Below are 26,870 nucleotides of genomic sequence, written 5' to 3' on the forward strand. Positions count from 1 at the left end.
CAAAATTGAAAATCATTTTTTAATACTTAATACTCCGGCGGCAAATCACTTGCAGGTGTTCTAATAAAGGTCCCCCGAGACACCTACATAATCAGTATCATCAAATTCGGGCGACGGATTTCTAAACACAACCCTCATTTGTTTTTTGTTTTGGTATGGCTTGAATGCACTTGGCCGGTTTTTATTTATTGTTATCGTATTTTAGAAGGTAGTAAAAATTACATTTAACAACTCACAAGAATATCTGATATACACTAACCATCTACAAAGTAGTTTTCTAGTATCCATTCTCTTTCGTAGATTTATTGAAATAATTGAACAACATTTCTTAACTTAGTATCATCATCATCATCATCGATCTCTAAACAGCCATTTATGGGCCTTAGCGGCCTCAAGTATATTTCGCCATCGCAACGTATTTCTTGGGTCCAACTTCGGACCCCTATTGTTTCAAAGTCTTTGACAATACAACCACCCACCAACGCGGCCTCGGTCTACCGAGTTTTCTCTAGCCATCACGTTGTGAGTTCAGTAAGGACCTGTCGTTCGCCATTTGGTGAACATGTCCCAGCAACTAAAGCTTATTGCACTATGAATTGGACGATGTTATAAAGTTCTTCATTGTAGCAAATACGCCAAACACCGTCGTCGCTATCATTATCTTAGTTTATATACCTATATCCACCAGTTGCATGCATACGTATACAAACTTGTACGTATACTTGTACTCGTACTAGGTACGCGATAATACCGGGGGAATATCAAAATAAAAATAAAACACTGTTTCATATAATATAGTATATTCCACTCCGTTAAGACTTAAGCTAAGGACAAACATCAGATAAATACACAATTATACACTGTATCTACATAATTTCAATAGTTCTGGCAAATTCTCATCACCTTATTCATAAAAAGTTTATCTTTGCACTTTCACCAACGTACTTATGTCTCTATCTATCGCAGGATAAACACAAATGACAGAAAGAGATGATAGAGTACCTTAGTTAAGACTTCGTTTGATTTAGATACAGGCGTAAGTTTTTTCGACAGGTATATTAATGGAAAAAAATTAGATTGATTTCCCCTATTCAGTTTATTTACACAAGTAATACTTACAGGTAAGTTCTTAATTGATATTTAAATGGAGCAAACTTATAAAACTGAAAAACAACCACCAAAGATTTTTTTTGAGAATTATTGTGTTATTTTAGTTATCAAAATCCATAATAATTTTGATAAACTCTGAAACACATTTGAGATATTTATTCAATGTAATTTTCAGGTCTGTTTTATTTTCTTTACACACTTTTGATTAAACATTTACCGTCACAAACATACTCAGACCCGCAGCCGCTCTATCTTATAACATGTAATTGAAGTAATACGACATTTGCCTTAATCGACTTTCAATACATCAGTAATCCACTTCAAAATTTGACGTGTAAGTACGAGTACGTATACGTACGTAGAATTATTTTTTAGTATCTATATCCGGTATCAAAAACTATTTATATTTAAATGCAATACTTAAATTAAAAAGGAATTTCTCCTACTATATTTAAGGCTTTTTAACATACAAAAAGATTTAGGGCTTTCGCCCACAAAGCTATTCTCATATATTGTTCATATCGTATAAGACCTGGGCAATTGTTCGCGATGCTTCAACACTGCTTAAAGCTATTGATGCAAGATGGGCTTCGTACTGTCTGAGCATTCTGAAAAAAATTATATTTTTTAAATAACAATTGATAAAAGTTTTCATAATTTCGTAGAAACTCGTTAGTCAAAGGACGCTTAACCATCGCTTCATAAGATTTTATTTAAATTCTAAGCTGACATTTTAAAATCTAAAATAGCCGGCAACGCACACGCGAGGAATCCAGCAGCGTGTCTATGGTCGCGGTTTAGCCTAAAGCCTAAACCTAAAGCTTATCACAATTTAAATTGTATAAATGATTTTCATAACCAATTTTTTCTAACCTAGAAAACATTTATGACCATAAATAATATTTATTATCAAATATACTCAATATTTTTGGCGAGAAAATTATTAATTGCATTAGATTATAATATAAGTCTTACCGTCTTCCTGTATTTGAGTAAATGACGATATTCCTCAATATAAGTGCAGCTGTTAGACGGATGCTTTTCGTCACCGGCCCCTCATTTTCATCCTATACACAACAAATTAATGTTCATTGATATAGCTACACTAGACTTGAGATAACCAAAATAACTTGTTTATTGAGTAAATCTAAGATTATTTCTCACAGTTAAATTAAATATTTTAAGGAATGTATAATTAAGTTTCTTATAAAAGAGCTGGAAACCCTGACACAAGTATTTTTTACTTAAAAGGGTTCCCAAATCTTACACATTGTAATGCATTATAACGAATAAACACATATTTTATTATAATTTCTTTATTTTATTAATTGTTTGAAATAACACAGCGCGTGTCACGTGATGTATAATTGATTGTAGTATTTAAATCTGGAGTATATATATTTTTTTATCAGCAGTGTTGGCCTAGTGGCTTCAGCGTGCGACTCTCATCCCGGAGGTCGTAGGTTCGATCCTCGGCTGTGCACCAATGAATTTTCTATATGTGTGCGCATTTAACAGTCGCTTGAACGGTGAAGGAAAACATCGTAAGGAAACCGGCTTGCCTTAGGCCCAAAAATTCGACGGCGTGCGTCAGGCACGGAAGGCTGATCACCTACTTCGATTAACAAAACATCATGAAACAAACAACAAAATGTTCTGGCAAAATTTTATGGATAATAAATATATATCAAATGAATAAAGTTAATGCGTAGAAGCTCTGTCGAGTCACATATCTGTACTTCTGTTTTTAACAGAGGATGTTTCACGGGGCACAAGTACAGTCAAAATAAAATTAATTATTTTATGACTAATTTTTTTAATGTATGTTCACAGTTGATGGCATGCAAAGCATTTTTTATTAATTCTGCAAATTTTCAACTGCTTTTGCTCAGACATTTCGGAAACTAGATATCTCACAAGGGTTTAATATACACAAAAAACAAACACAAAGCAAAATCAAAACCGATACAAATCAAGACAAAATTCATTCAGATATTGCATAAACACAAAAAACGCATTTCTTCTCCGTACGTACATTTAAATCCACCATTATAATAAACGTATTATGTTAAAAAATTTTTTTAAGCCATCACACATACAAAATAAACCTCACCCCTTGGTCCATTGCGCGATCGTTCTTGTGCTGTACGCACACAAACCAATATTTTATTATTATTATATTTTTTAATAAGTAATGTATTTTAATTAAGGTAAATAAGAAATCTTTTATGAACATTCTGAAATTCTGGAAATTGTATTTCCTGTTATATTGATAAACGACCAATAAAATAGACACAGAAATGCGTCTGCCCCATGCCCCATTGGGAAAACGGGATTTTATATTAAAAAACCTAAGCATTATATATTAAAATTACATGACATATTTTGTTATAACGAAGCATATAATATAAATACATTGCAACTTAGATAACAGCCCAAGCTCCATCAAAATCGGTTCAGCCGTTTAGAGATATTCACGAATCTCTTCGTTTTTACTTCACAGGAATGATTTTTTTTATTTACTGGCATTGGTTGTCCATGGGCGATGGTATCACTTAGCAGCAGGTGAGCCTCCTGCAATTTTGCCCACTGTTCCATGAAAAAAAAATGATATCTTAAAAACTATATACTGACCATAAGTTCCCTCGGGTTAAACAAGTCAGTCGCGTGCTTATTTAGAGCCGCGAGAGCCGCGTTAGGTGGATAGGCGACGGAGACCGGCTTGTTCGCTTCTGGCTCAGCCGCAGCATGACGTCGCGAATTGTATATTGCTTTGAGAGCCTGAAATTTTTAATTACAAACATCTTAAACAACGATATCTAAACGTTATGTTAAAAAAGTAACCCAGTGATTTTTGTTTCTGAAAACCAGGACTGAAATACAGGGTGGCCAAAAAGTCGTGGATCAAACGCAACTAGGGGTTAGATGGGGTCATCAGCTGCAAAAAATTGTCCTACATGAGGTCCTTAAACTCGACCGCTGCTGAGTTATAATTTATTTTGCGTTTTCATAAGAAATTTGACGTTATTTACTAATTCTTATAAAGATTCGAGGAAATCTACATCCCTGTATCTTTTTTATACTATTGGTATTTGTAATGGTACTGATGATACCTTGCGTTAGACATGCTAAGTTTGGTTGTTTATTGCGTGTATTGAAGATAATATTAAGTTTTACGAAATGAAAATTTCTCAAATCATAACTTCTTGTTTAGTGAAAATGAATAAATATATAGACAAGAAAAATAATCCACCGAAAAGTGACCCTACATTACAAGTTTTGGCGCATTTAATAGCGATTCTAAAAAGGTATTAGACATGGCCATGACTGGCTCTAATTTCTTTCTAGGACGTTCTAATTGTTTTAATATTACATGATATACCAATTTTTAACCGGATTGAAGCTATGTATTACAAACTTATAATTATTTTTCATTTTTTTTCCGACGTTTCGCGAGCTTTACAGCGTGCGTGGTCACGGTGACTAAAGACAAAAGGTGTTGGATGTCAAAAAGTATCACAGCTGTAGAGAAAGTTGTGTTATCTGTATTTATTTCCCCGGAGTTGATATCGACTAAATGATGACGGGTTTTTGCAGAAATGACTCACTCACCTCACAAACAATATTCTAAAAACAATTACGTTAAACAAATATACCTGTTGGGTACAATGCTTGTCATTGAGATGGTTTAACAAGGCAAATGTCTTTCGCGGCACCCGATCACAATCGACCCACATACAGGGTGCCTCACCCCCCGCACCCCCCGGGCAATGCGTACGCGCCGCGTGCGTGAACACGCTTGAAGCATTCGTAAACGTTCTGTAATAAAGCATTATATTAACTGATACGATTTAAAAAATTAATGATTTCAAAATATTATTTAACATTGGTCCTTCTAGCCGGATTTATGTTAGTTAAGTGATGTTTAACTAATAATAAATATCATCGTGACAGATCTGCTCCCCACCACGCACTGACCTGTCCACTAATTATCCATCATTAATGTCAAATTAACAAATGACTATGAGAAAATCTACCTCGTTAAATAATAATTATTTTCTTTTAATATTTATAATGATTTGTACATACTTCCCACATCCTTTCCAATGGCAAATCCATGGCGTGTCCTCTTGATTCTGAGATGTTGTAGGCTGAGGTGGTGGAGTAGGGTCAGACTTTGGTGGCTTTTGCTAAAGTTAGTCATAGAAAATATAATAACTTGTCTTTAGTTTATAGAAAAGGATCGCGTTTCATTATTGCACAGATCAACAAGCATATTAAAAGGTTATATGTACATAAACAAAGATTGTACATATCAATTTTTTTAAACTTCTTTCAACTTATATATGTAATTCTGACGAGGAACAGTTGTATTGTACTGACGATATAAATTAGATGCCCTAAACTTAGAATTAGCTTAAGAAAAAAATATAAATCTTCTAAAGATTACCTCTGTGACTGGTTGTGAAACAACTGTTTCCTTCTCCCCAATTTTGGTGTTTCCAACCATGACTGGTTGCCTGGTTATCACTTGCCGCATTACTGGTTGTTGGGTTTTCTAAAGAAAATATAATTGTTGTTTCATGTAACCTTATGGCGTTTGACATAACACTGACAGAATGCGTGCTGCAAATATCGTCAAAGAGGATGTAAGAAAACTGAATATCGTTTAAAACAAATGCTTTGATCGGAGTTATTATATTGATTAAATACATACAAAATAATTACAGTCGCTAATTGCTTGTGGCATTAATCCTGAAAATCCATGTTTTTTTACATGGCCGCCGCCGTTATATGTCAAATGTGCCCATGTCGGAATACCAACAAAACTATTGTATATCATAAAGCATTTTTGTTAATTATACCAAATCGAAATCAATATTCATAGATAAGACAGGAGGAAAACGTCGGTCGGGTTGGCTAGTATTCCAATAAAATACTACGCTATATTATTAAAAGGAAACATATTGCCTTGTGACATCGACAATACTGTACAAGGATTCTCAGCTACTTCGAATCCGTTTTCGATATATCCTCGTCATATAAAATAAATTCTACTGAATGTTTATTTAACTCCTAATAATATACGAAATCGCGTTGTAGGAGTCTTCTTGTAAAACTAGTAACACGAATTTAATAAAGTCTTTAGTTTAATTTTACAACAACATTGAAGATGCAAATGTACGTAAGACTTAGACGTAGTCTTGACAAAACATTTTAACTTTCACACTACAGAATATAACTTGAGAAATATCCGCGTTTTAGGGGTACCGCCTTATATTACGCAGGATTACTGTAATCATAAAATACTCACCGCAGGACTTTGCACAACAGATTTACTTTCAATCTGCACTGAAGCTGCATTACTCACAGATGTTTGAATCCTCTGTGGTTGCACAACTCTGTGAACGTTTTGCTTCATGGGCGTATTCACTATAATCTGTTGATTATTTGACACTGCAATAATTTGCTGGTTGCCTTGTAACAGCTGTTGGTTGCCTTGAATAATCTGTTGATTGCCAATGGGGTTGCCAGTGGTCGTGCTTATTAGAGCAGGTGGTTGCTTTTGGGTAACAACTATTTGTTGGGTTTGTTGGTTGACGATCTGTGCCTTGTGGGGTTGCGGTTGCGTTGTTATAATTGGTTGCTGACTTTGCGTTATCTGGGGGGAATTCTGAAAAAAATGAGTTATTTTCACAATTTCATAAATAAGAGATGTTAAGCCTAAAGCGACATATACACATCGAAAATCAGCAAATGCCATAGATAAAATCCCAAAAATAAATCCAAAGCGTATAGAAAAAGATAATATGAAGTCGAATCTAATGAAATATCCTTCACCGTTTAGCTTTAACAAACTCTTCTTAAAATATTTTTGTGAGTGTATTGTGATTTTCCTGATTCATTTAGCTAATTAGGTTCGTTTAGGTTACTTAAGCAACATGATTTTATTTTTAAAAAATAAAGAAAAAGGCGAGGCGAAGTTTTTTCATAACTCCTTAGTTTCCTTCCTTGTCTTGCAGTGAGAATTTGCTACAGTTGTGCAAAAAAGTAATTTGGCTGTCGATTAGCAGTTAATTTTAACACGTTGCTATGGTAACCATTGAATAGACTATATACAATATCCATGCACAAACTACGATACAATGTGCATGAAACCTGCGCAATGGCCGATTTGACGACGGCGATCGGTTGTGAGGTGCTGACTAGCGCTGATTGGCTCACAATCACTCTCTGTGTTGATTGTATCACACCCTTGTTCTGTATAATTTAATGTCAAATGTAGAACTACAAAAAAATACCCTCAATTGATCTATTCGACTTTAAAGAAAGATGTTTTGTAAAAATGCATACAAAGTGCTATTTTATCTGTTCTAGCCATAAAATTACGAATTGTGATTGGATGTTAAATATATAATACATTGTTGTGTCATGGATATGGTTGGTGTTCTCAGTTTCCGCACTTAGACGCTCATTATGTACGTTGTGCGTACATGAGAATGATATATAGGAATGAATGATTACGAAATAATAAAAAAATATTGCTAAATATATCTTATTGGTTACTATGCTTACATATTATATTTATTGTACAGTACCGTAGAACTTGTCCCATATCTACTTTACGAGATGGGTTTGAAGTACAAGAGGGCTTTACTGTACTTAGTCTCTAAGGTAGTCCAAGAGGGCCTTACAAATCCGCTGGCGACAATCTCGGGTTAAATTTAACTTTAGACTAATTTCCGCGCGCAATATCTCGTCTGAGACGGATTTTTAACTAAAGTTTGCAGATAATTGCCAGCAGCATTTGTCTTAGAAGGACATATATCTGCTAAGACTATTAAACGATACATCTGTACATCTCAATATTGACTGATATTTGGCTTTCAATCTACGAGAAAATAATTTTATATGAAATAAAAAACCAAACGCCAAAAAAACGCGTAAAACTACGCCAATGACAAAATCGTAAAAAAAATGCCAAACATTTTTCGTCCTTTCGTCGATACATCTAGCAATACATGAATAAAGAGCGATAGTTCTCCCAAATTGTTAGCAAAATAATGAATAACAAAAATCAAAGAAATGTAATGATCGCGTGCTAAGCGTGTTGTTACTTGTTAGTAGACAGTGACAAAAGATATGTGGACCAACGAACAGAAAGAGGATAGCAAATGAAAAGTGCTAAGCATCTATTGCTATTGAACCTGTATAATCTGTTGTTGGGTTATAGCCTCTGTGGCCTGCGCAATAAGGCTGTTTAGTGTCGCCTCGTCCAAACCGCTCGGGTTGTTCACCTTTCATTAAAAAATTATCACAATACATTAAATAAAACTGATCCTAAAGTTAAACAATAAAAAAAGGGTTTTTCATCAAAAAATCGATATTATATTGCTATTATTATTATTATCAAACTAACCGTCAATGTTAGCGGTCCTCCAGTAGCTCCTTGTACTATTATGATGGTCTTCTGCATCATATTACCTGGAATATTTTGTGATAGGTAACCGATACTCCCTGAAAAAGAAAGAAAAATTGTCAAAATATGTTTAAGTTTCAGAACCTAATGTATTTCGAAACAATCTCATGGAAAGGATGTCCTCTATTTTTTCGAAAAAAAAAAAAATTCATGGAAATAAAAACTACGCAACTGTTTTCTTTAACCCGGTAAAATTCACCCGGAAGGCCTTGAAGCAATTACTGGAGCTGGTTTAAGTAGGTTTTCTCACCCAGTTTCTGAATAGAAGAAGATCTGGTGAGTCCCACATACCCCTATTTTCGGGGCAGGCAGTGTGCAAATGCGTGTATAAAAACGTTTTTTTGCCAGTATCTAACATGTTTATACAAAAATTTGCATTTTGCATCTAAAATACTTTTCCGGCAAAAACTTAAAATAAAAAAAACAGAAAAAACACCCCAATGTCAATAGAGATGACGGCCTAAAATTATTAAATACATGGGATCCAATAATATCCAAATCAAAACCCCAAAACAAACAATCCGCGAAAATAGAGGACACCGTGAGTAATTTCTACAAAAACCCGTCATCTTTTAGTCGATACCAACTTCGGTGCAATAAATACAGATAACACAACTTTCTCTACAGCTGTGATACTTTTGACATTCAACACCTTTTGTCTTCAGTCACCGTGACCACGCACGCTGTAAAGCACGCGAAACGTCGGAAAAAATGATCTTTAAAAGAAAAAGTTTACAATAGTTTGGTGGAAATATAAACAAAACAGTTTTTCTGTCCACCAGGACATAGAACAAATTTAAAACTTATATGGTTTATTATTATTATAATGCGCGTATAACGGCACAAACCCATGCAACGACGCTCCATAGGTAGCCGATGTATGAAAACTTTTTTTGAAATTCTTATTCGAATACAGTCTATATAGGTTTACTGATTAATATAATTCATTATTATGTGTTTTATGTAGTGATCTTTGACGTGAAAACGTCGAATATATCGATGAACAATCGTCCTTAAACTGATTTTACAGACAACCATTTTGTAAATTTATTTTTTAATACATCGCAAACCTTAAAATTCTGTTTAAATTCATAAAATAATTTAATAAATTTATTGAATATAAAACAATACCTCGATTAACATATCTTTGACAATTTACGTAAATAGACCATTTTCTAATCAAGACCTTCAAGTTGCTTTTATATGATATACAGATTACACATCAATAGAAATATATTTTTAAAATGCTCTTACCTTGTGATGTGTTTGGTGTCGCAATCAATTGCATCGGTTGTTGGACAAATTGCGGCTGGGATGTAACGGTTTTCTCTGAAATGTGTAATTTTTACTAAATTCCTAAGTGTACGGCAGTAACTATGGCATAACAACACAACCTAAAACATATAGCCGTCTTGCAATATGTCAAAATATTGAATCAAATTGTGAGTACAAACTTTAAATATTGTTGATAAGAGTAGGAGAAAAAGCTCATAACTTACGAAGAATACCTATATTTAAATTTTGGTATACATTTTTTCTTCAATCGGTTTTCATTTATGAAGTGAAATTTCTTTAGGCGCCTTATTTTTTTACGGATTAAACGTCACGAAGACGTGCAGCGTTTTTGTCGAAGAAAAGGGAGAGAGCGATTGAGAGGGAGTGAGAAAGGGCGAACGTAGTATCAAGCAAATAGCCATGGAGCTAGAGTAGGGTGCAAGCAAGTGAGAAAGATCGAGACAAAGAGTAAGGGAGATCAAGAAAAAATACACGCTATTGGTTGATGTATTCGTTAAGTAGTTACATACGAGAACTTTCGATGGCAAATCTGTCATACATCTTGTCCTGCACAAGACGTTATTTTTTCTAATGCAGTTTTTTATATTCACGTATATTATCATTAGCAGGTATACAGTGTGTATATAAATATACAAATACATGGCTTTTACCTTAGTAATAGTTAATTTACAAAGAAGTTTCACTTCTGACATTTGTACTTTGTACGCACGCACTTTTTATATTGGGTAAAAGCAAAAATCACCCAAGAATTTATACTTGGTTCATTTATATTTTTCATAATAGACAGTTTACACTTAAGATTTCTAATTATGGTTTATTTAAAAAAAAAACATGTATCAATAAATAAATGACTAATTTAATTACCTTGTAATATAATTTGTCCGGATTGAGATGAGATAATATTTTGAACATCCATGGGTTGCACTTGCAGCATTGGTTGTTGCATTTGATGCGCCGGTTGTTGGACCTTAAAATATTGAAAATATGACTGTAGGGGAAATGATGCAGATAGATTCCACATGTCTACGCAACGTCAAGGGAGGAAGTCGCTTGAAAAGTGACTGGTCTTCGACGATTCGCTCTATGTTGGTCAAGTGGTACTGGGGAGCTCCCGCACAGAGGTAAGATCAGTACCCCATGTGGGGCCGGATTCGCGCTTTATAGAGTCGTAGTTGTGTAATAAACCTAAATTAGACGGCCTTATCGCTTATAAGCGATCCCATCCAACCCCAAGTGCTATGATGATAAAATTTGATATATATAGAAAAGTACAAAAAATATTTCTATTACATTTAATTCTAATTATAAATCTTTTAATTCTTACAAAATATATATGTGATTTAAACGAAAGACGTTATATAAAATTCGTACACTACAACAATATTTATTAAATTATTGTAATTACTGTATTTTCTTTCTTAAATTATTGAATTAATTGATCCTACCTGCATTGATGATTGCTGAACTTGCATTGATGGCTGTTGCACTTGTAGCGTTGGCTGTTGCACCTATAAACAGTTTTATATTAATAAGTAACATGTAAAATATATTTTCATTATAAAGGGAGTCTAATAACATTATTAGTCGTTACAGACAAGACACAAATTCGGAGTAGAAACGAAGTGAATACATGTAACCGCGAAACGTACACGTTGATTTATATAATTAATTATCATTTAAAATTAATTATTATTTGTTTTATGTAGTGATTTCTGACGTGAAAACGTCGACGAAAAAGCAAGACTCATTAAATTACGCTCATTGTACGCTTTCGCCGCGAGTTTTCACTCCTTTGCATCCATCCATACGAATATGTGTAATGATTCAATTTTATGCATAAAAGTATGCAATCATTTCATTAATTTTTGTAAGGTACGTGTACGTTGGCTAAGTAGGTAGGTACTTAGCCAATATCTCAACAACAAGTAATTGTTTCCTCACTTTCAGACCATCTCTGCAATTGTAGACAAAACATAAGGTAACTATTTGACTATGACGGCCGATATCGGTCGCAATATCTGCATGGGATTTATGGGGTAGACGAAATCACCAAATGTTTAAATTAATTAATTGATTTAAAACTTTGAAACAAAACTAAATATATCAAAAGTAAAGCATATTAGTTATATCGTATAATTTTATTAATTATATAAATTACAATTATTACGTTTATTTATACACGCCTAAATAAAATACATATATATATATATATATATATATATATAATTGTCACAACTGTCACAAACACGTTAAGAATAAATTAAATAAGCGTGACTGGTAGCATTTGATCAAACTATACTTGCAATAGAATAAAACATGTCTCGACAATTTTCTGTATTTGCTTTATATATATGTAGCTGCCAAAAATGTTCTAGAACAAAATCCTGAGAACACTGGTAATTTATGGACCTTTCACGTAAACGGCTGCGATATAGAGCAGACACTAAACGAGAGAGGTAAGTAACATCACACATGTTTAAAATGAGGACAATCAGATAATCAAAATAATATGTTTTAGAAAGGATATACACGTGCGAAAATGACATGAGAACTTAAGAAGGCTCAGCGCTCACTAGATCCATGCAACTTCCTCACGATCAGGTAACTCGCAATATCATAGAGTAGATATAGAATACAGGAAATAGGAATGTCTCCTGTGGACCATTCCAGACAGGGACTGGACAAGCGATGGGTAATGCATAAAATGACGACCACAATTACCTGTAAAATCGGCTCCTGGATGATAACCGGACTTTCCCCTGCACCGCCGACTAACACTGGCTGTTGGATTGCATCTGAATTCTCTGGTTTCTGTGGTAACTGTATTCAAACACATTAAATGGGTTTGGGGCTGTCTAGTTCTAACCCTCGGGTAAAAAGTCGAGTCTAAGTGTCACTTACGAATGTCAATGTACGTTATGTATGTAAATACGTTACGTAAGTTTGGACTCTATTAGGCCATGATATAGAAAAATTTATAGTGAGCCTCGAAAGTACATAAAACCTAGAAAATAGTAATAAAATAGAAACCTTTGAGGCCATTGGACCAGATACAAGGATCCCACGGGGACGCTTCAATTCCAGACATGAAAACAATTTTTGACATTGAAACTACAATTTTCCTAGTAGTTAATACAAAAACTTTATATAAAGTATACAACTTCCTATTTTTATATAGCTAGATATATCTATATAATAAATATAGACAATAGAATATAGAATACTAAGAGATTTATGATCAAGGTCACAGCCAGGACGGATACTTCGCTACCTAGACACTGGCTTAAAATTTCGTAAATAATTAAGAAAAATATTTACTAATAAACTAACATTATATAGACTAAATGTATCATAGCCAATAACAAATTTGTTCAGTATGATGATTGGTCACTAAATATTTTCATCATATATTTATTTATTTACACTAAGCACATGTGATATAAATATATAAAAATACATTACACGAGTGGGCGAGCAGTTTGAATATACTTAAAATGGGAAGAAAATTGTTCCGTTTATGAATATTGGTATAATCACGATAAAATAGCAACTTAGGGTAAATGAAAATAACTAAAACTATTTTACCAAATCCTCTTCATCCTCAAGGGCTGACGCTGCGAGAGCCGCGTACAAATTTGCTGCTGTTTTTGAGACGCTTTCTTGCGGTGAATTATTCTTGAACAAAGTTTTGACATTTTCATACAATTATTTATTATTTTTTGACAGATTTTTTAAAATGATTATATATCGTTTCGTCTAGGATATAGTAATAAAATAACATCTAGAATGTGTTAAAATAGCTAGCAGCAACCGGCATCAATTTTATTTTTTTGTATCTAAACCATGTTTTCGACGAGCAAGTAATGGCTCAAATATAAAGATAAATATTTGCAGAGCCGGGATTTGAACACACGACTCATATATAGCTTTGATATATTTTTAATCCGTTAAAGCTTTTAAAGTAAAAATAATAAAAAAGTCACCTTTTCTCTACGAAGCAAGCCATTTAACCTAAATTGAACAATTCCTATTTTTTTATAGAACAGGGGGCAAACGGGCAGGAGGCTGATGTTAGGTGATACCGCCGCCCATAGACACTCTCAATGTACGCTCTTTTCTTGAAGGACCCTAAGTGGAATTGGTTCGGAAATACTTCAGTGGGCAGCTGGTTCCACATAGCGGTGGTGCGCGGCAAAAATTGCCTTGAAAAACGCTCATTCGAATCACGATCAATAAGTTTCTGTTTCAAATAACATCAACTTGTTTCGTTAAAGACAAATATCGTGAATCCACCAGTGTTAGGCGAAAATACGATAACAGGCTGATCATTGGTTAAATAGGCCTTCTGGACAGTTCCTACAATAGGCATCTCACTTAACATCAGCTGGGATTGGAAAACGTCTGTTCAGTTGTGTATGATTTTTTTCAACTTCAAAAAATAAAATTGATAAAACGTCTAAAGCCTGTAAGACCATTGTATTACCTCAGTTTTGTCCTCGACTTTAGGCCTCTTCGAGGGCGGCTCCGTATACGAATGGTCCGTAACGATAGGGTCCACATCAGTTTTAGCACTCTGTATAACACTATCATTTTTTATCTGTACCAATTGCCCTTGATCATTCTTAAACTGTATCACGCCCTGATCGCTCTTCAACTGTATAATCTGTCCCGAATCATTTTTTATCTGTATCAGTTGGCCTTGCTCGTTTTTAATCTGTAAATATGGCGCCGGTTGATCCGGGTTAACTATGACTTGGCTCGCTTCCGGTTTGACTTGAACGATTTGCCCGGTTTCGGTTATTTGTATGGTCGGTGCGTGCTGGTTCATTTGGACTACTTGCACGGGTGGGTTTGATTTCTTTTCTAGGAGATCGGCTAACATTTTGTTTTGCGCGGTCTTCTGAAACAAATTATCGATTAAAAAATAAAATATTTTAAGATCTTCAAAAAGAGCCGAGCAAGTGTCATGTCATCATTGTGACGGCACAATAATTTTTGGCTCTGAAGACCTAGAAAAAAGTTTTAATATTGTTTATTGGGTATTTATAAATAGCAATATTAAAAAAAATATTCATTCAGTTTATCTTAGTAATTAACGTATAAGGAACTGTACCTAATATGGAAGTTAAAGTCTAATTTATTATAAGCCATAAGTAATGTTTCTTCTGAGTTACTTCTCATATAGATTATTTTACTAAAGATCTTTACAACGCTAAACTTAAATCAATTTTCAACAGCTGTCAACCGATTTTTCTGACAATTAACATCTTTGATAGTGGTAATCAAGACGAAATTTCAGCGTTCAGGTACGAATTTGAACACCGGCCAAAGTCTCCCAAGTATGAAATGTATAAGATAGTTAAAATGTATTATACATAGTTAAAACAGGAATAAAATCGTACTCAAAATAACTTTAGTCTTGAAAGATGTTAAATTAATTCTAAATTTACATTTACTACCAGTTCGCAAGTCAAGGGCGTAGAGCGGGTAAGAAGAACTGGCAAGAAACTCTCCGCCACTCCTTTTAATCGCCAAGTATTGAGTCATACAAATTGTTTGAACTGGAGCAAATCAATCTCAAGGATTAGGAACATTTAAATATTCGTCATCAATTTTAAAAAAGCTTTATTGATTAATTTACGGTTAACTAGAGCTTTGAATTTATTTAGTGATAATACCCTAATTTCGCTTGAGAATTTGTTGTAAAAATGAATACAATTTCCATATAAGGAGTGGTTTATCTTCTGGAGCCTGGTTGTTCGTATGCTTAGATTAGTTCTGTTCTGTTAGTATCGGAGTACTTGTTTTTTATATAATATAAAAGTATGTAAGCATTATTAAGACCCTAAGCATTGAGTGAGAAGAAGATAAAGCTCGACAGCTGGTCTCTAGAAATCAAATATCTCTTATGGTTAAGACAGGCTTGGTCAAAGACAATTACCCCCTAAAACCTTACAAATTATACCTGTTTATGATTTTAGTGTAGGAGAATGCCACAAAAGAATACTCACTATAGTCAATTGAGCTTGTTCATCAATTTGTATCTGGACTGGTGCTTCTTTCGGAGCTGGAAGAAAATATTTCGTATTAAATTTTATATTCGATTTATTATATAGTATTGTCTTTTGTTAACATAGCTTTTACACATTGAAAGAAACGTCGGAAAATTTAAAATTTATGTAAAATAATTATAAGTTTATAATAATACATAGCTTTAATCCGGTAAAAAAGTGTTTTATTTCGAATTATTATATATTAAAGTATTCGTTGTAAGTAATGTATTTGTTGTCGTATATTGCTAAGATTTTTTCCACTCACCTCCAATATCTTCTGTCACATTGACCTAAAAGAAAAAAATACTTATTAAAAATTTTCAATAAAGTGAACAAGTTGTTTGCCATTATATCTCACCTTATCTTGCAAAGGCGTGTTACTAGCGACACCCCCGGGAGTTATTGTTGTACATTTTATCAACGTTTCCGGATCCACTTCCATTCCCTACAAAAAAATATTTATTTATACACAGCTGACCTAAATTATATACAACAAAAATAAGTATACTAAAGATATAGCCAAAGATGGAGTCTCTACTCTATATATATATAATTCACAATCACAATGTTCTTTCCCATACTCCTCCTAAACGGCTCGAACGATGCTAACGAATTCTTTATGCATATTCAGTAAGTCTGAGAATCAGCTACTATCTACTCCTAAGTGATAATACCCCGTCTATCCCAATATTTATTTGTTTTTTTTTTTGTTTTTTTTTTATGTTACAAAAACAGATACAACCCTTTGTAGTGTATGAAGAACCCATGTATCTTTTAAGGTCATATTTTATGTAACACGTGTAACCTAATTATAAAACCTATTTAATCAATGTTTAACATTAATAAAAGGCAGTTTTAATTATGATCTCGTTGTTTTCGTTCGTCTCCTAATACATCCCATACACCTTAATTGTCACCCCTCAACAATAAACCCCTATTTTTTATTATAGTAGATAGGTTATTTTTATTGAACTAAAAAAATATTTCCTAGAAATAATATACCTGGCAAAACGAGCTAGTAACATATACAAAAACACATTTACAAAAGAAAAGCTAAATAAAAATTATGAAATATTTTTTAAGTAATATTAGGTAATATTAAGTATTTCAGCTGGTGTGAAAGTGAGTGTATTTTCGTGAGGGTGTATGTGAGGTATGCTCATGATGCTGCTTCTTAATGCTCCTTTTAAGAATGTTTATAGCTTTTTTGTATAAAATAGGGTGCAAACGGGCAGGAACTTCACCTGATGTTAAGTGATACCGCCGCCCATGGACACTCTCAATGCCAGAGGGCTCGCGAGTGCGTTGCCGGCCTTTTAAGAATTTGTACGCTCTTTTCTTGAAGGACCTTAAGTCGAATTGGTTCAGAAATACTTCAGTGGGCATCTGGTTATTGTTGGTGTTTATGTGAGGATTATCAATGAATAATTAACGAACATATTACCGTATTCGTATTTGTTTGAATCACAACGGCACCTGCTGGAGGCGCTCTCTGGTTTTGTCTTTGCGCGACCTAAACAATTATAAATACACATTATCTATTACATAATATCATAAATCATTCTATACAAAAAAACTATAATTTCAAACATTTCTTAAAGAACTTTCAACAGTATACGTCAGTCCTATATGTCAAAAACAAATAAAAATTGATATACGAATGTCATATTGGGTTACGGTAAGTGTTTCTAATGAAAATTAAAGAAATGTAGTTCTTTAGCAATCTATTATACCTAACGAAACGAGAGACCAGTCTTAAAACAAGACAGAATTTTACGTCACTTACGTCAAAAATGTATTGTTTTAACATACGGGACACATAGCTCGCACTTCGTTTTGACATATCAAGTCTCGTTTCTAAGTCTTCCAAGGCCTAAAAATCATCGATTTTTCTTAGGCTAGAAATTATTTAGAAACAGATGAAATCTGACTCCAAGAGAGAAGATAGAACTTATAAAATTTTGATATTCAGGTCGAACCCGGTATGTATTACACTTCCTAAACATGCTTTACAGCCCATGCACGTTTAATTTGGTTAATTTCATGCAAATTTTCTAAACACTACTAAATTGCCACAACGCGGATTTTCAAATGGTTTTATAATATTTGTGAATTGTCTTTGACGTAAAGATTAGAGACTGAAGGTCCACATCCATGACTAAACAAGCTTCATATATGTACGTATATATATTTGTTTTTTTTTTTTAATTTTACAAATACTAAAAATTCAGCATATTTTTAGCCCAATAAACTTCTGGTTTATATCACGGATAAGTGACGACGTTACGTTACGACTGACGTAGAATATTTAAACCGTTTTTATAATTTGACATTTGCATGCTGGTTTGACATATTGTCTTTAGTTTAGGCGTCTATGTCTTGATAAAACAGATATGAAATTACGTAACCTGAAATTTCGGTTATTTGAAAACTATCTCCGTCATTCATATCTCTTTCGAAAAGCATTAACTCAATGTGATAGAAAGAGACGACTATAGTAAAAGGAGTGCAATTCGATTTAGTTTTAATGAATAAAGGAACTAGTTTTCATAAAGACTTTGTCATACGCTTGTACGTTATACGCGTACATCTAACGTGCGTATTGTTATTAAATGAAAATCACACACAAAATACGTGCAGGTTAATTTAAATATTTCAGTATTTTACCATGTGTCGCTTGTCTACTTTGAAGTAACTGATAAATTTGTTCTCTAGTAAAAAGAATAAAATATATAAATGAAAAAAACTATTATAAAACGGGGCTATAAAAATTTATAATTTAAAATTTAAAAAAAAAGCTTTGCCTAATTCTATAAAATTACTTCATTTATCTGACAACTAAAGACGGCAATAAAACGGTACAAAAGTATTTTATCACAGCTATTAATACTAGGTATTCACTGTGATTTTTCACTACATAGTATTTGTCACTGCGATTTCACTAATAGCAGGTTAGTGGTGTTAGTAGGCACTTACTTGCGTTTGAATGCCGGGGCTTACTTTATGGGCGAGAAGATGCTTTATAAGCGATGTCGACGTATTGGCGGTCGATTCTAACGCTTGCGACAAATGCGGATGAGATGCTGGTTGGGCCTGAAATTATTAAAACTAAGCGGTATTTCTCTATTATCTTTTTAGGCCAGGAACTCAGATTTCTGTATCTGTTTCCTGATCATTTGTCAATTTAATAAGCATGTAGGTGATCAGCCTTCTGTGCCTGACGCACGCAGTCGAATTTTTGGGTCTAAGGCAAGCCGGTTTCTTCACGTTTTACTTCAGCGTTTGAGCGAATTTTAATTCTCTATTATCTATGTTTACTATTTAGATAAAGTTTTTTTTGAAGATTGTATAGTTTAGTAATTATTTAAAAGCTTTTTCTGCTCTATTGTAATTCCTCGCTTAGTGTGCACATTATGAAAAAAATCTATAATGGAATTGTTCACATACTCAGAAATTAATTAATATTTTTGAACTAAAACTTCTTTATCGGCGTTGCAAAAAAAAAATACCGTCACATTTTTCTGTTACGTGCCATCTTTTCCTTGTCCCTACCACGGTTGATTCGAAGAGATTCGAAGCCATTCATAACAAAAATATATAATAACGATAACATTGATAATAATAATTCTATTAAAATTAATGAAATTCTGTAATAATCTTGTTAGTAATAAGGTAAAATGAAATGATTGTATTATTTGTATTGATGTCTATTCATTAGAATTTTAGTAAGCGTGGAGTATGGTTCAAAAAAGGATGGGATATACAGTAACTGTGTTCGATATTAATTTCGTTGGATACTGTCTTTGATGGAAATATCAAAAACAGTGAAAATTTGAAAGTCGATTCATTGAAATTATAACTGTTTAATTTTTTTTACAATTACTTTTAAAATCTTGTCAAATATCTGTGTTTAAAGTTAGGTTACCTGGGCTTGAGTAACAACCGGTTTGACGTCAGTCTTATTTGTTAACTGTGCCTTCAGAATCGGTGAGGACGGTCCTGGAAATAAATATCATTTTCTTTTATAAATTGTCTCCTCACCATTTATCAATACGAGCTAGTCTTATTAAACAAAAAGTATTTTAAATATACCTTATTTACTAAAAAGGATATTATATATATGTGTAAACACTACTAACAATCTCTATAAAGGGGAAGACACACTGTTCTCGTGTTCTCTTTTCTCTTACCACCGTTCAGCACTTAAGACTAATTCAAATAGTTTCGTCCTTTTCAATCTTTCGAAGCAATCTTTTAAATTAATCTGGCGACTTCCCCACTAAGGTCTCCATGTAGGTGCCCTGAGCATTTTGTTTGGAATCGTTTGGTTATTTGCATGGGAAATGCATAGCTCATTTACCGCGGTGCAACTGCTTGGTCCGGAGGGCTTTTGTGGGAATCGCAATCGTGCATAGCCAATAAACATAACAGCAGAGCCTTATCCGCTTCCCGACATGCGATGCGGCAGTTGCGTCCGTCTCTCCACACCCATTATTGGTTTGTGAAGATACTTGACACAGCAAGTATCCTTCACAGACTGGGCTTTACTGCTTGTGGCTCTTACTGGAACAGTCCCACAGCTGGCGACCATAGCATATAAGTCCGTTAAGGCTTGTGCTTGTTTAGATTAATAATTTATTTTGTACTGATAACGTGGAATACATGCCGAGTCAGTAACTAGTTCTATAACGAAGATCCAACTCTTCGTGCTTCTGTTTAACACCATGGACCAAATTTGGAGAATAATTTTAACATAAAAATAAATAAATCAGTGGCGCTAGAACATTTTAGGTCTGGGCGTCAGATTGCTATATCTTTTTCATGATTTGCTAATCTAATAGGCAAGTAGGTGATCGGCCTATTTTGGCTGACATACGCCGTCGACTTTTTAGCCCACAATGTATTCCTTTACCGTTCGAGCAAATTTTAAATGCGCACATACAAAGAACTCCATTGGTGCCCAACCTGGGATCAGGGAAGAGAGTCACACGCTGAAGACATTATTCCAACGCTGCTGTATGGTGTTAATAGTCTCTTACCGGCGGGTGTAGTGACTTTGCCCGTATTTTTTGCTCGTATTCCTACGTACAACTGCTGCATTTCGCCACTGGATGTCGCCACCGTATTAGGGCCAACCGTACCCCCAAACACAGTTCTGGAAAGTAAATATTATTAGTGACAACTATTTTGATTAATTTATATTACAGTATCTAAAAAAGTAAGCAAAGACAAATGTTGGCCTAGTGGCTTTAGTGAGAGACTCTCATTTCTTAGGGTGTTGGTTCGATTGGTGCACCAATAGACTTTCTTTCTATGTGCGCAATAAGGAAATCATCGTGAGGAAACTAGCTTGCCTTTGACCCAAAAAGTCACAAGGAAGCACAGGAGACGGATCACCTACTTGCCTATTACTTTGACCAAATACAAAAACCCGAGGCCCAGACCTAAAAAGGTTGTAGCGCCCCTAATTTTTTTTTATTTATGTAAAAAATATTGCAACATCTTTAAGGAGTTAAGGATCTTCTAAGAAATGTTGTTGTAATAAAAAAAATATATTTACCTGACCAATCTCGGAAAGTGCGCAGGCGCAATAATCCCCTTACGTCCGACCTTCGTACAGCACGTCATATAGTTGCGATACATTTCCGCGGCGTCGCACGTACTATTGTCGTTCGCTGGTAACGGCTCGTACGTCGAACGCAACCACGCTTGGGCAAAATGCTCGTTTTCCTATAAAATGTCAAGAATATTTATTAAAATGTTACTAACTACTGCACTCTCTTAATTTTGTCGTTTATATATTTGCACTTAATTTTTTGTTAATCTGGAGCCTTGCAACCCCTTTAATTGTTAACGAAAGACAGCAAATAAATTTTCAAAACATAAACAAAAACTGAAATTCCAACAAAAACAACAACTGATGGACATAAACGACAACACCAAAATGATGATGGGCTGGTGACTTAGTAGAAATAACAAACACATTTAGTTGGCAAAGATCGAGACTTCTGGTAAGAATTGGAGAACGCCTTCTCCCAATAGGGGTCCACAACCACAGATGACTAACATATTACTACTAACATTTATAAAAATGCTTTATTATTATTAATATAGCTTTATATTGTTTAAAAATCGGCGTTGTAGTTTTATGCGATGCAAAAAATAATTATTTTTGTTAACTGAATGAATCTAGTTAATGTATAACCTGTACAGTTCTCTGATGCAAGTGCGACACCTGTATCGAGGAAAGAGAAGTGGTGGGCGTGACGTTGGGCGGGGCTGAGTTGGACACGATGATGTGGGCGTGAGGGCTCGATGTTGTCACCGGCTCTTGGGGCTTCACTTGCACTTGCGGCTGCAATTAATTAGTTATATCACTTATGAACAATGTCACGCAAGCATAATTCTTGTTGATCTAACGACAGTTATCTCAGGAGTTGTTGTGTTGTAGATATATGTTGAACTTTAAATTAAACCTATATTATATAAACATTTACATATACATTTACCTTAAACAAATATTTACAAAAATAAGACTATAAAATGCGTTGTTTGTTCCTACCTTGTAAGTATGCCTACTATATAAAACATATAAAATCATTTAAATAACACTGTACTGAAAATTGTACAATATGCAGATGGAATAGTTCGCAAATCATAGACTAACCAAAAGATAATAGCCTATATGATAATGTATGTTTTTATAGAAAACATATTTGTTGGTATAGGCTATGTACAGACGTTTTGGTGTTTTGTAAATTTTCATAATGTCACGTAGAGAAAAACAAATTGAGTTTTATATATATTTATATATTAGGGAGGCAAACGAGCATACGGGACGCCAAAAACTGTCAGTCATCGCAGCCCATAGACACCCATTTTTCGTGGGTGTATTGCAGAGAGTGGAGTACACTCTAAGCTTGAATATAGTTACGTTTTTCAAATGAGGTTTGACGTTAAAATGATCATTTCATTTGCAAATGTAAACTGTCAAAATGACAACTGACATAATTTGACACGTGTACGCTGCAAACGCAGAACTAGGGATAAGACAGTTGAATTTATGGAACATAGGGCAAACGAGCGAGTCACTTAGAAGTGTTTAACCATCGCCCAGAGACTCAAACGCCACGATGCTTAAAGGTGTTGCCGGCCTTTAAGAGCCCTACGCTCTTGAAGACCCCTTTGCTCTTGAAGTGCTCTTTGTGGTTTTGAAATGTCACTATTGACAGCTATTCTATGGAACCGGCATGAACTGGGAGCTAGCATGTGAAACCAGTGTGAAACCATAGCTGGCGGTATCACTTAACATCAGTTAAGTCCCTTCCAGAAAGTTCATTAAAAACAGAGATTCATAAAGCGATAACATTTAGTAACATGGGTTTACCTGCTGTTGTTGAGGTTTTTCCGACTCCCTTTCAGCAACAGCGGCGGGTCCGCTCACAGTTTCCACCACACGCATTAGAATACACGCGCGTGGACCATAACTTTGGGCCTACAATATTTAATATAATCAATACAAATCAGACATTATGTATGCTCTCAAATGGCTCAGAAAACAAAACAGTCGAAATGTATTGAATAATATTGTAAACAATTTGTTTTACCGTCACAATTTTTGTTGTTAGTCAATAATTGAATTAAAGTACTCTTTCGTTTCTTTACGTCCTTTCGACTTGATATCAGACGAGCTGTCTTTATTAAAGAATATTTACGAGCATGTCTCCTCTGCCGCGTAATTCGCTACTTATATACAGTTTTAACTCCATGTAACAATTGAATATAATAAAGTACTTTTTAAGTTCTTAAAATTAGTAATAACTGCGCCGCTGTTTACGTTCTTTGGTCGCTTTATTATCCTAGCCCGCAATAAACTCGACTGTCGGCATCATGCATACGAACTTTCTAAGAAATTCGTTCTTTTGTTTACAAATTGGGATTGTTTGCACGTGTAGACTGTGGTTGACTAAGTAGGAGTCATGGATTATCAATGCCATTTTCTTCTCTCCATATAACGCCATAAAATTCACAGCCCCTACAGTGTCGTCATATACAGTTTACGCTGTATATTAATTATAGCTCACTAACGCTAAAAGACGCGCGTTTTTATTAATATTATTTTTTTAAAGCGGAGTAGCGGAGTATATTGCCAGTTCATCTTGTCCGTCCTACTCCCTTGATTTGAGAATTGCCAAAAAAAATTTTTTTTTTAAACATAATTTCAAACGAATAAAAATCCTTTCAAATTCTACTTACACTACTATATATTTAAAAATATGTATAATATAATATTCAATTTTGTTACAAGAAAATATGTTTTTAACATACCTCAACAGTAACAAGAGATACCAGTGTATGAACTAAACCAGTGACTCTAGCTACCGCTTCGCTTGCCGCTTCACCCAAGGATGTGAGTGCGTACACGCACTCCAACGTACAAACGAGCACCATTATATCCCGTAGCGTTAGCAACGAACACACGTCACTATACACCTGCAAAATCACTCATTTTAATATTGGACTAGAAAATTAGTAACAAACAAATCAGAACGAACAATTTAAAAAAAATTCGCTTACCTTTGCTTCAAGGGATCTCAGCAACGCATCTTCATTAGCCTCATTCTGGGCTAATTTGTTAAGTAACTCCAGCGCGGCTAAAATCCTAGCGCGATCAGGCGACGATAATGCAGTCTGTATCGTTGATAAAACATGCCTCGAAATGAGACATGTAGCAGGATCCTAAAATGTACGACAATATTTTTTTTAAATCTGTAAATATGTACTTGTCATATATAATATACTGTCTATGCCTCGAACCAGTTTTTTAATACAAAAAAATCCGTGATGTTGGTACGTAAATTGGTCACAATTTCTCCGTCCTACGAAGCATCGACATTCATTACAATAATATAATTTCTTTAAAATCTTAACGTGATAGGTACAAAGTACGACAGTAGGAACCTGTTATTGACGCCCGTGTTGAGAGAGAATAAAAATAAATCAATAGCGCTACAAACTTTGTATAACCCTCTGATTTCTATATTTGTTTCATGATCACATGTTGTTTCTTAAATTATTTATATTTTACTGTTACGCTATTTTCTTTATCACGAAATGAAAAACTTGTAACAAGAGATGGATAACATTATAATAAAAATATTTTTAGGTAAAACTACTAAGTTTTTTTTTTCATTAAAATTTTATTAGACATTCCGTTCCAAAGTGTGAGCACAATTGTTAGAACCATCAAAAGTACTAACTAGTTAGAAAGATTTCTTATTACAAATATTTGTAAAATAATCACATGAGACACTCATAATATTACCTTAATTATAAGCTCGGTTGATATATTTCCAAGAGTGTCCAAACCACTTTGCCGCAGTGTACCCACCCAACAATTTGCACAGAGTAATAAAAACCTAAAAACAATATTAAAATAACACGTAAGAATACCCGCGATAAGATGAGGAACAGTGATAAAGATAATACATTAAATATTCTTATAACGGCCTATGTTTTTATTGAGATAATTATGATATAATAACTAATTTATAGTCACACATGCATACACACACAAGTAGATACCATATAGCAATTTTATTAGGAATTCAAATTTGCTCTAATAAAAGTCCTTGAAAAAAAAATTAGAACATTTTTTTTAATAATTATATAATTACCGTATGAGAGTTGTATTTCTTGATAGATATTGCACATTATCTTCATGGAAGGACAGTGATCGTACAATAGACGCTATTTGCAAGACCCGCTGTGTGTACACACAACTGGCTCCACCGGGTAATTCTGGTGCAAAGAGCTGATCTTCCTCCGACGGTTCCGTCACCCAATCTTCCATCTCCTGTTGATGAAGCTAACGTTGTTGGTAGAGATGATGTTCCGAAATAAAAAGCAACCATAAACATAAATTATAGTAATAATACATCTTTATTGAATCTGTATTTTTCAAAATGAATAACCAAGGAAGAAAACACTTTTTTTACCGGATTGTAGCTATGTATTATTATAAACTTATATATATTTTTTTAATCCTTTAGCCTTTTATGTTCACTGTTCTTTTGTTAACATAGATTTTCATAGCTGCAATCCGATATAAAAAGTGTTTTCTTTCAATGTGTAAAATCTATGTTAACAAAAGAACAGTGAACATAAAAGGCTAAAGGACATTGTTGTATGTTTATATATTTATTGTATTGGTATGAGTAACATAGCATATTTTGTCTCGAAAGTACAAGCTCAAACACCCAAAGAGTACTTCTGTGCCATCTACATTTTTCACTTGCTTGTGTTTGGTCAACTATATCCCCGGTGTGTTGTCCAGTACATATATCATATTGTTGGAAATGCATATTTGAAAGTATAAAATTAACTTTTAACTCGATTTTAATCAGGATTTGATTAGATGGACTTATACTCTGATTTTTCATCCCGTAGAATTCTGACATTTCATAAGTGTTGCTACTAAAAAAGTTTTCCACAGAAAAGGGACAAATTTGACCAAATTTAAGGTAATAGAATAAAATGCTACGTGTTTTTTTATGTTTTACCTACAAAAACGGAAACCTTAACCTTAACAAAAAACTTACTCAACTTAATGCAAAAATACAATTATTTCAATACCACGAACAACATATCGAATTAAGTTTAATTACTTTATTTGAATGTTTTGATGGCATTACTGCCTATTCCTATTCCAGGTTTAGTAAACCTTTTAAAAAAATATTATCTTTACTCTTGCTTACTTATTTGCTTTTATTGAAAAAGGACGTAATTATCACTCGCCGTAAATACACCTTTAATGTGGAGGACCGCACTTAATAAAATAGATACATTCACTAACAAATAAATGTATGCATAGACTAAGATCACTACTCGTATTAAAATTGAAAAATGTGCCCGGCCAAAACGGTTTGTAA

At 33.9% G+C, this 26,870-nt stretch overlaps 1 protein-coding gene across 9 annotated transcripts in view; it reads right to left on the reverse strand.

Annotated features, from left to right (window-relative positions):
* Nucleotides 1-793: 793 nt before the first annotated feature.
* LOC123708219 (AT-rich interactive domain-containing protein 2) overlaps nt 794-26,870 on the reverse strand; it is a 28,872-nt gene continuing 2,795 nt past the window's right edge. For 3 of the 9 annotated variants that reach the window (XM_045658812.1, XM_045658820.1, XM_045658845.1), the window contains 31 exons: nt 25,617-25,807; nt 25,265-25,358; nt 24,517-24,678; nt 24,268-24,432; nt 23,327-23,434; nt 22,145-22,294; nt 21,500-21,669; nt 20,979-21,094; nt 19,865-19,938; nt 18,916-19,032; nt 17,384-17,452; nt 16,298-16,384; nt 16,205-16,229; nt 15,898-15,953; nt 14,370-14,786; nt 13,472-13,561; nt 12,917-12,958; nt 12,608-12,706; nt 11,332-11,394; nt 10,751-10,853; nt 9,845-9,919; nt 8,531-8,628; nt 8,319-8,408; nt 6,425-6,784; nt 5,561-5,668; nt 5,200-5,300; nt 4,767-4,929; nt 3,745-3,891; nt 3,224-3,253; nt 2,086-2,177; nt 794-1,718 (listed from right to left, as the gene is read on the reverse strand). In XM_045658812.1, the coding sequence (XP_045514768.1) occupies nt 1,616-1,718; nt 2,086-2,177; nt 3,224-3,253; nt 3,745-3,891; nt 4,767-4,929; nt 5,200-5,300; nt 5,561-5,668; nt 6,425-6,784; nt 8,319-8,408; nt 8,531-8,628; nt 9,845-9,919; nt 10,751-10,853; nt 11,332-11,394; nt 12,608-12,706; nt 12,917-12,958; nt 13,472-13,561; nt 14,370-14,786; nt 15,898-15,953; nt 16,205-16,229; nt 16,298-16,384; nt 17,384-17,452; nt 18,916-19,032; nt 19,865-19,938; nt 20,979-21,094; nt 21,500-21,669; nt 22,145-22,294; nt 23,327-23,434; nt 24,268-24,432; nt 24,517-24,678; nt 25,265-25,358; nt 25,617-25,807 (3,765 nt within the window). In that variant the 3' untranslated portion in view covers nt 794-1,615. The remainder of the gene's footprint in view (nt 1,719-2,085; nt 2,178-3,223; nt 3,254-3,744; nt 3,892-4,766; nt 4,930-5,199; nt 5,301-5,560; nt 5,669-6,424; nt 6,785-8,318; nt 8,409-8,530; nt 8,629-9,844; nt 9,920-10,750; nt 10,854-11,331; nt 11,395-12,607; nt 12,707-12,916; nt 12,959-13,471; nt 13,562-14,369; nt 14,787-15,897; nt 15,954-16,204; nt 16,230-16,297; nt 16,385-17,383; nt 17,453-18,915; nt 19,033-19,864; nt 19,939-20,978; nt 21,095-21,499; nt 21,670-22,144; nt 22,295-23,326; nt 23,435-24,267; nt 24,433-24,516; nt 24,679-25,264; nt 25,359-25,616; nt 25,808-26,870) is intronic. The other 6 variants (XM_045658837.1, XM_045658855.1, XM_045658829.1 and 3 more) reach the window with 6 other exon arrangements.

The sequence above is a fragment of the Pieris brassicae genome, chromosome 1 (genome assembly GCF_905147105.1).
Source record: "Pieris brassicae chromosome 1, ilPieBrab1.1, whole genome shotgun sequence".
Taxonomy (NCBI): Eukaryota; Metazoa; Arthropoda; class Insecta; order Lepidoptera; family Pieridae; genus Pieris; species Pieris brassicae.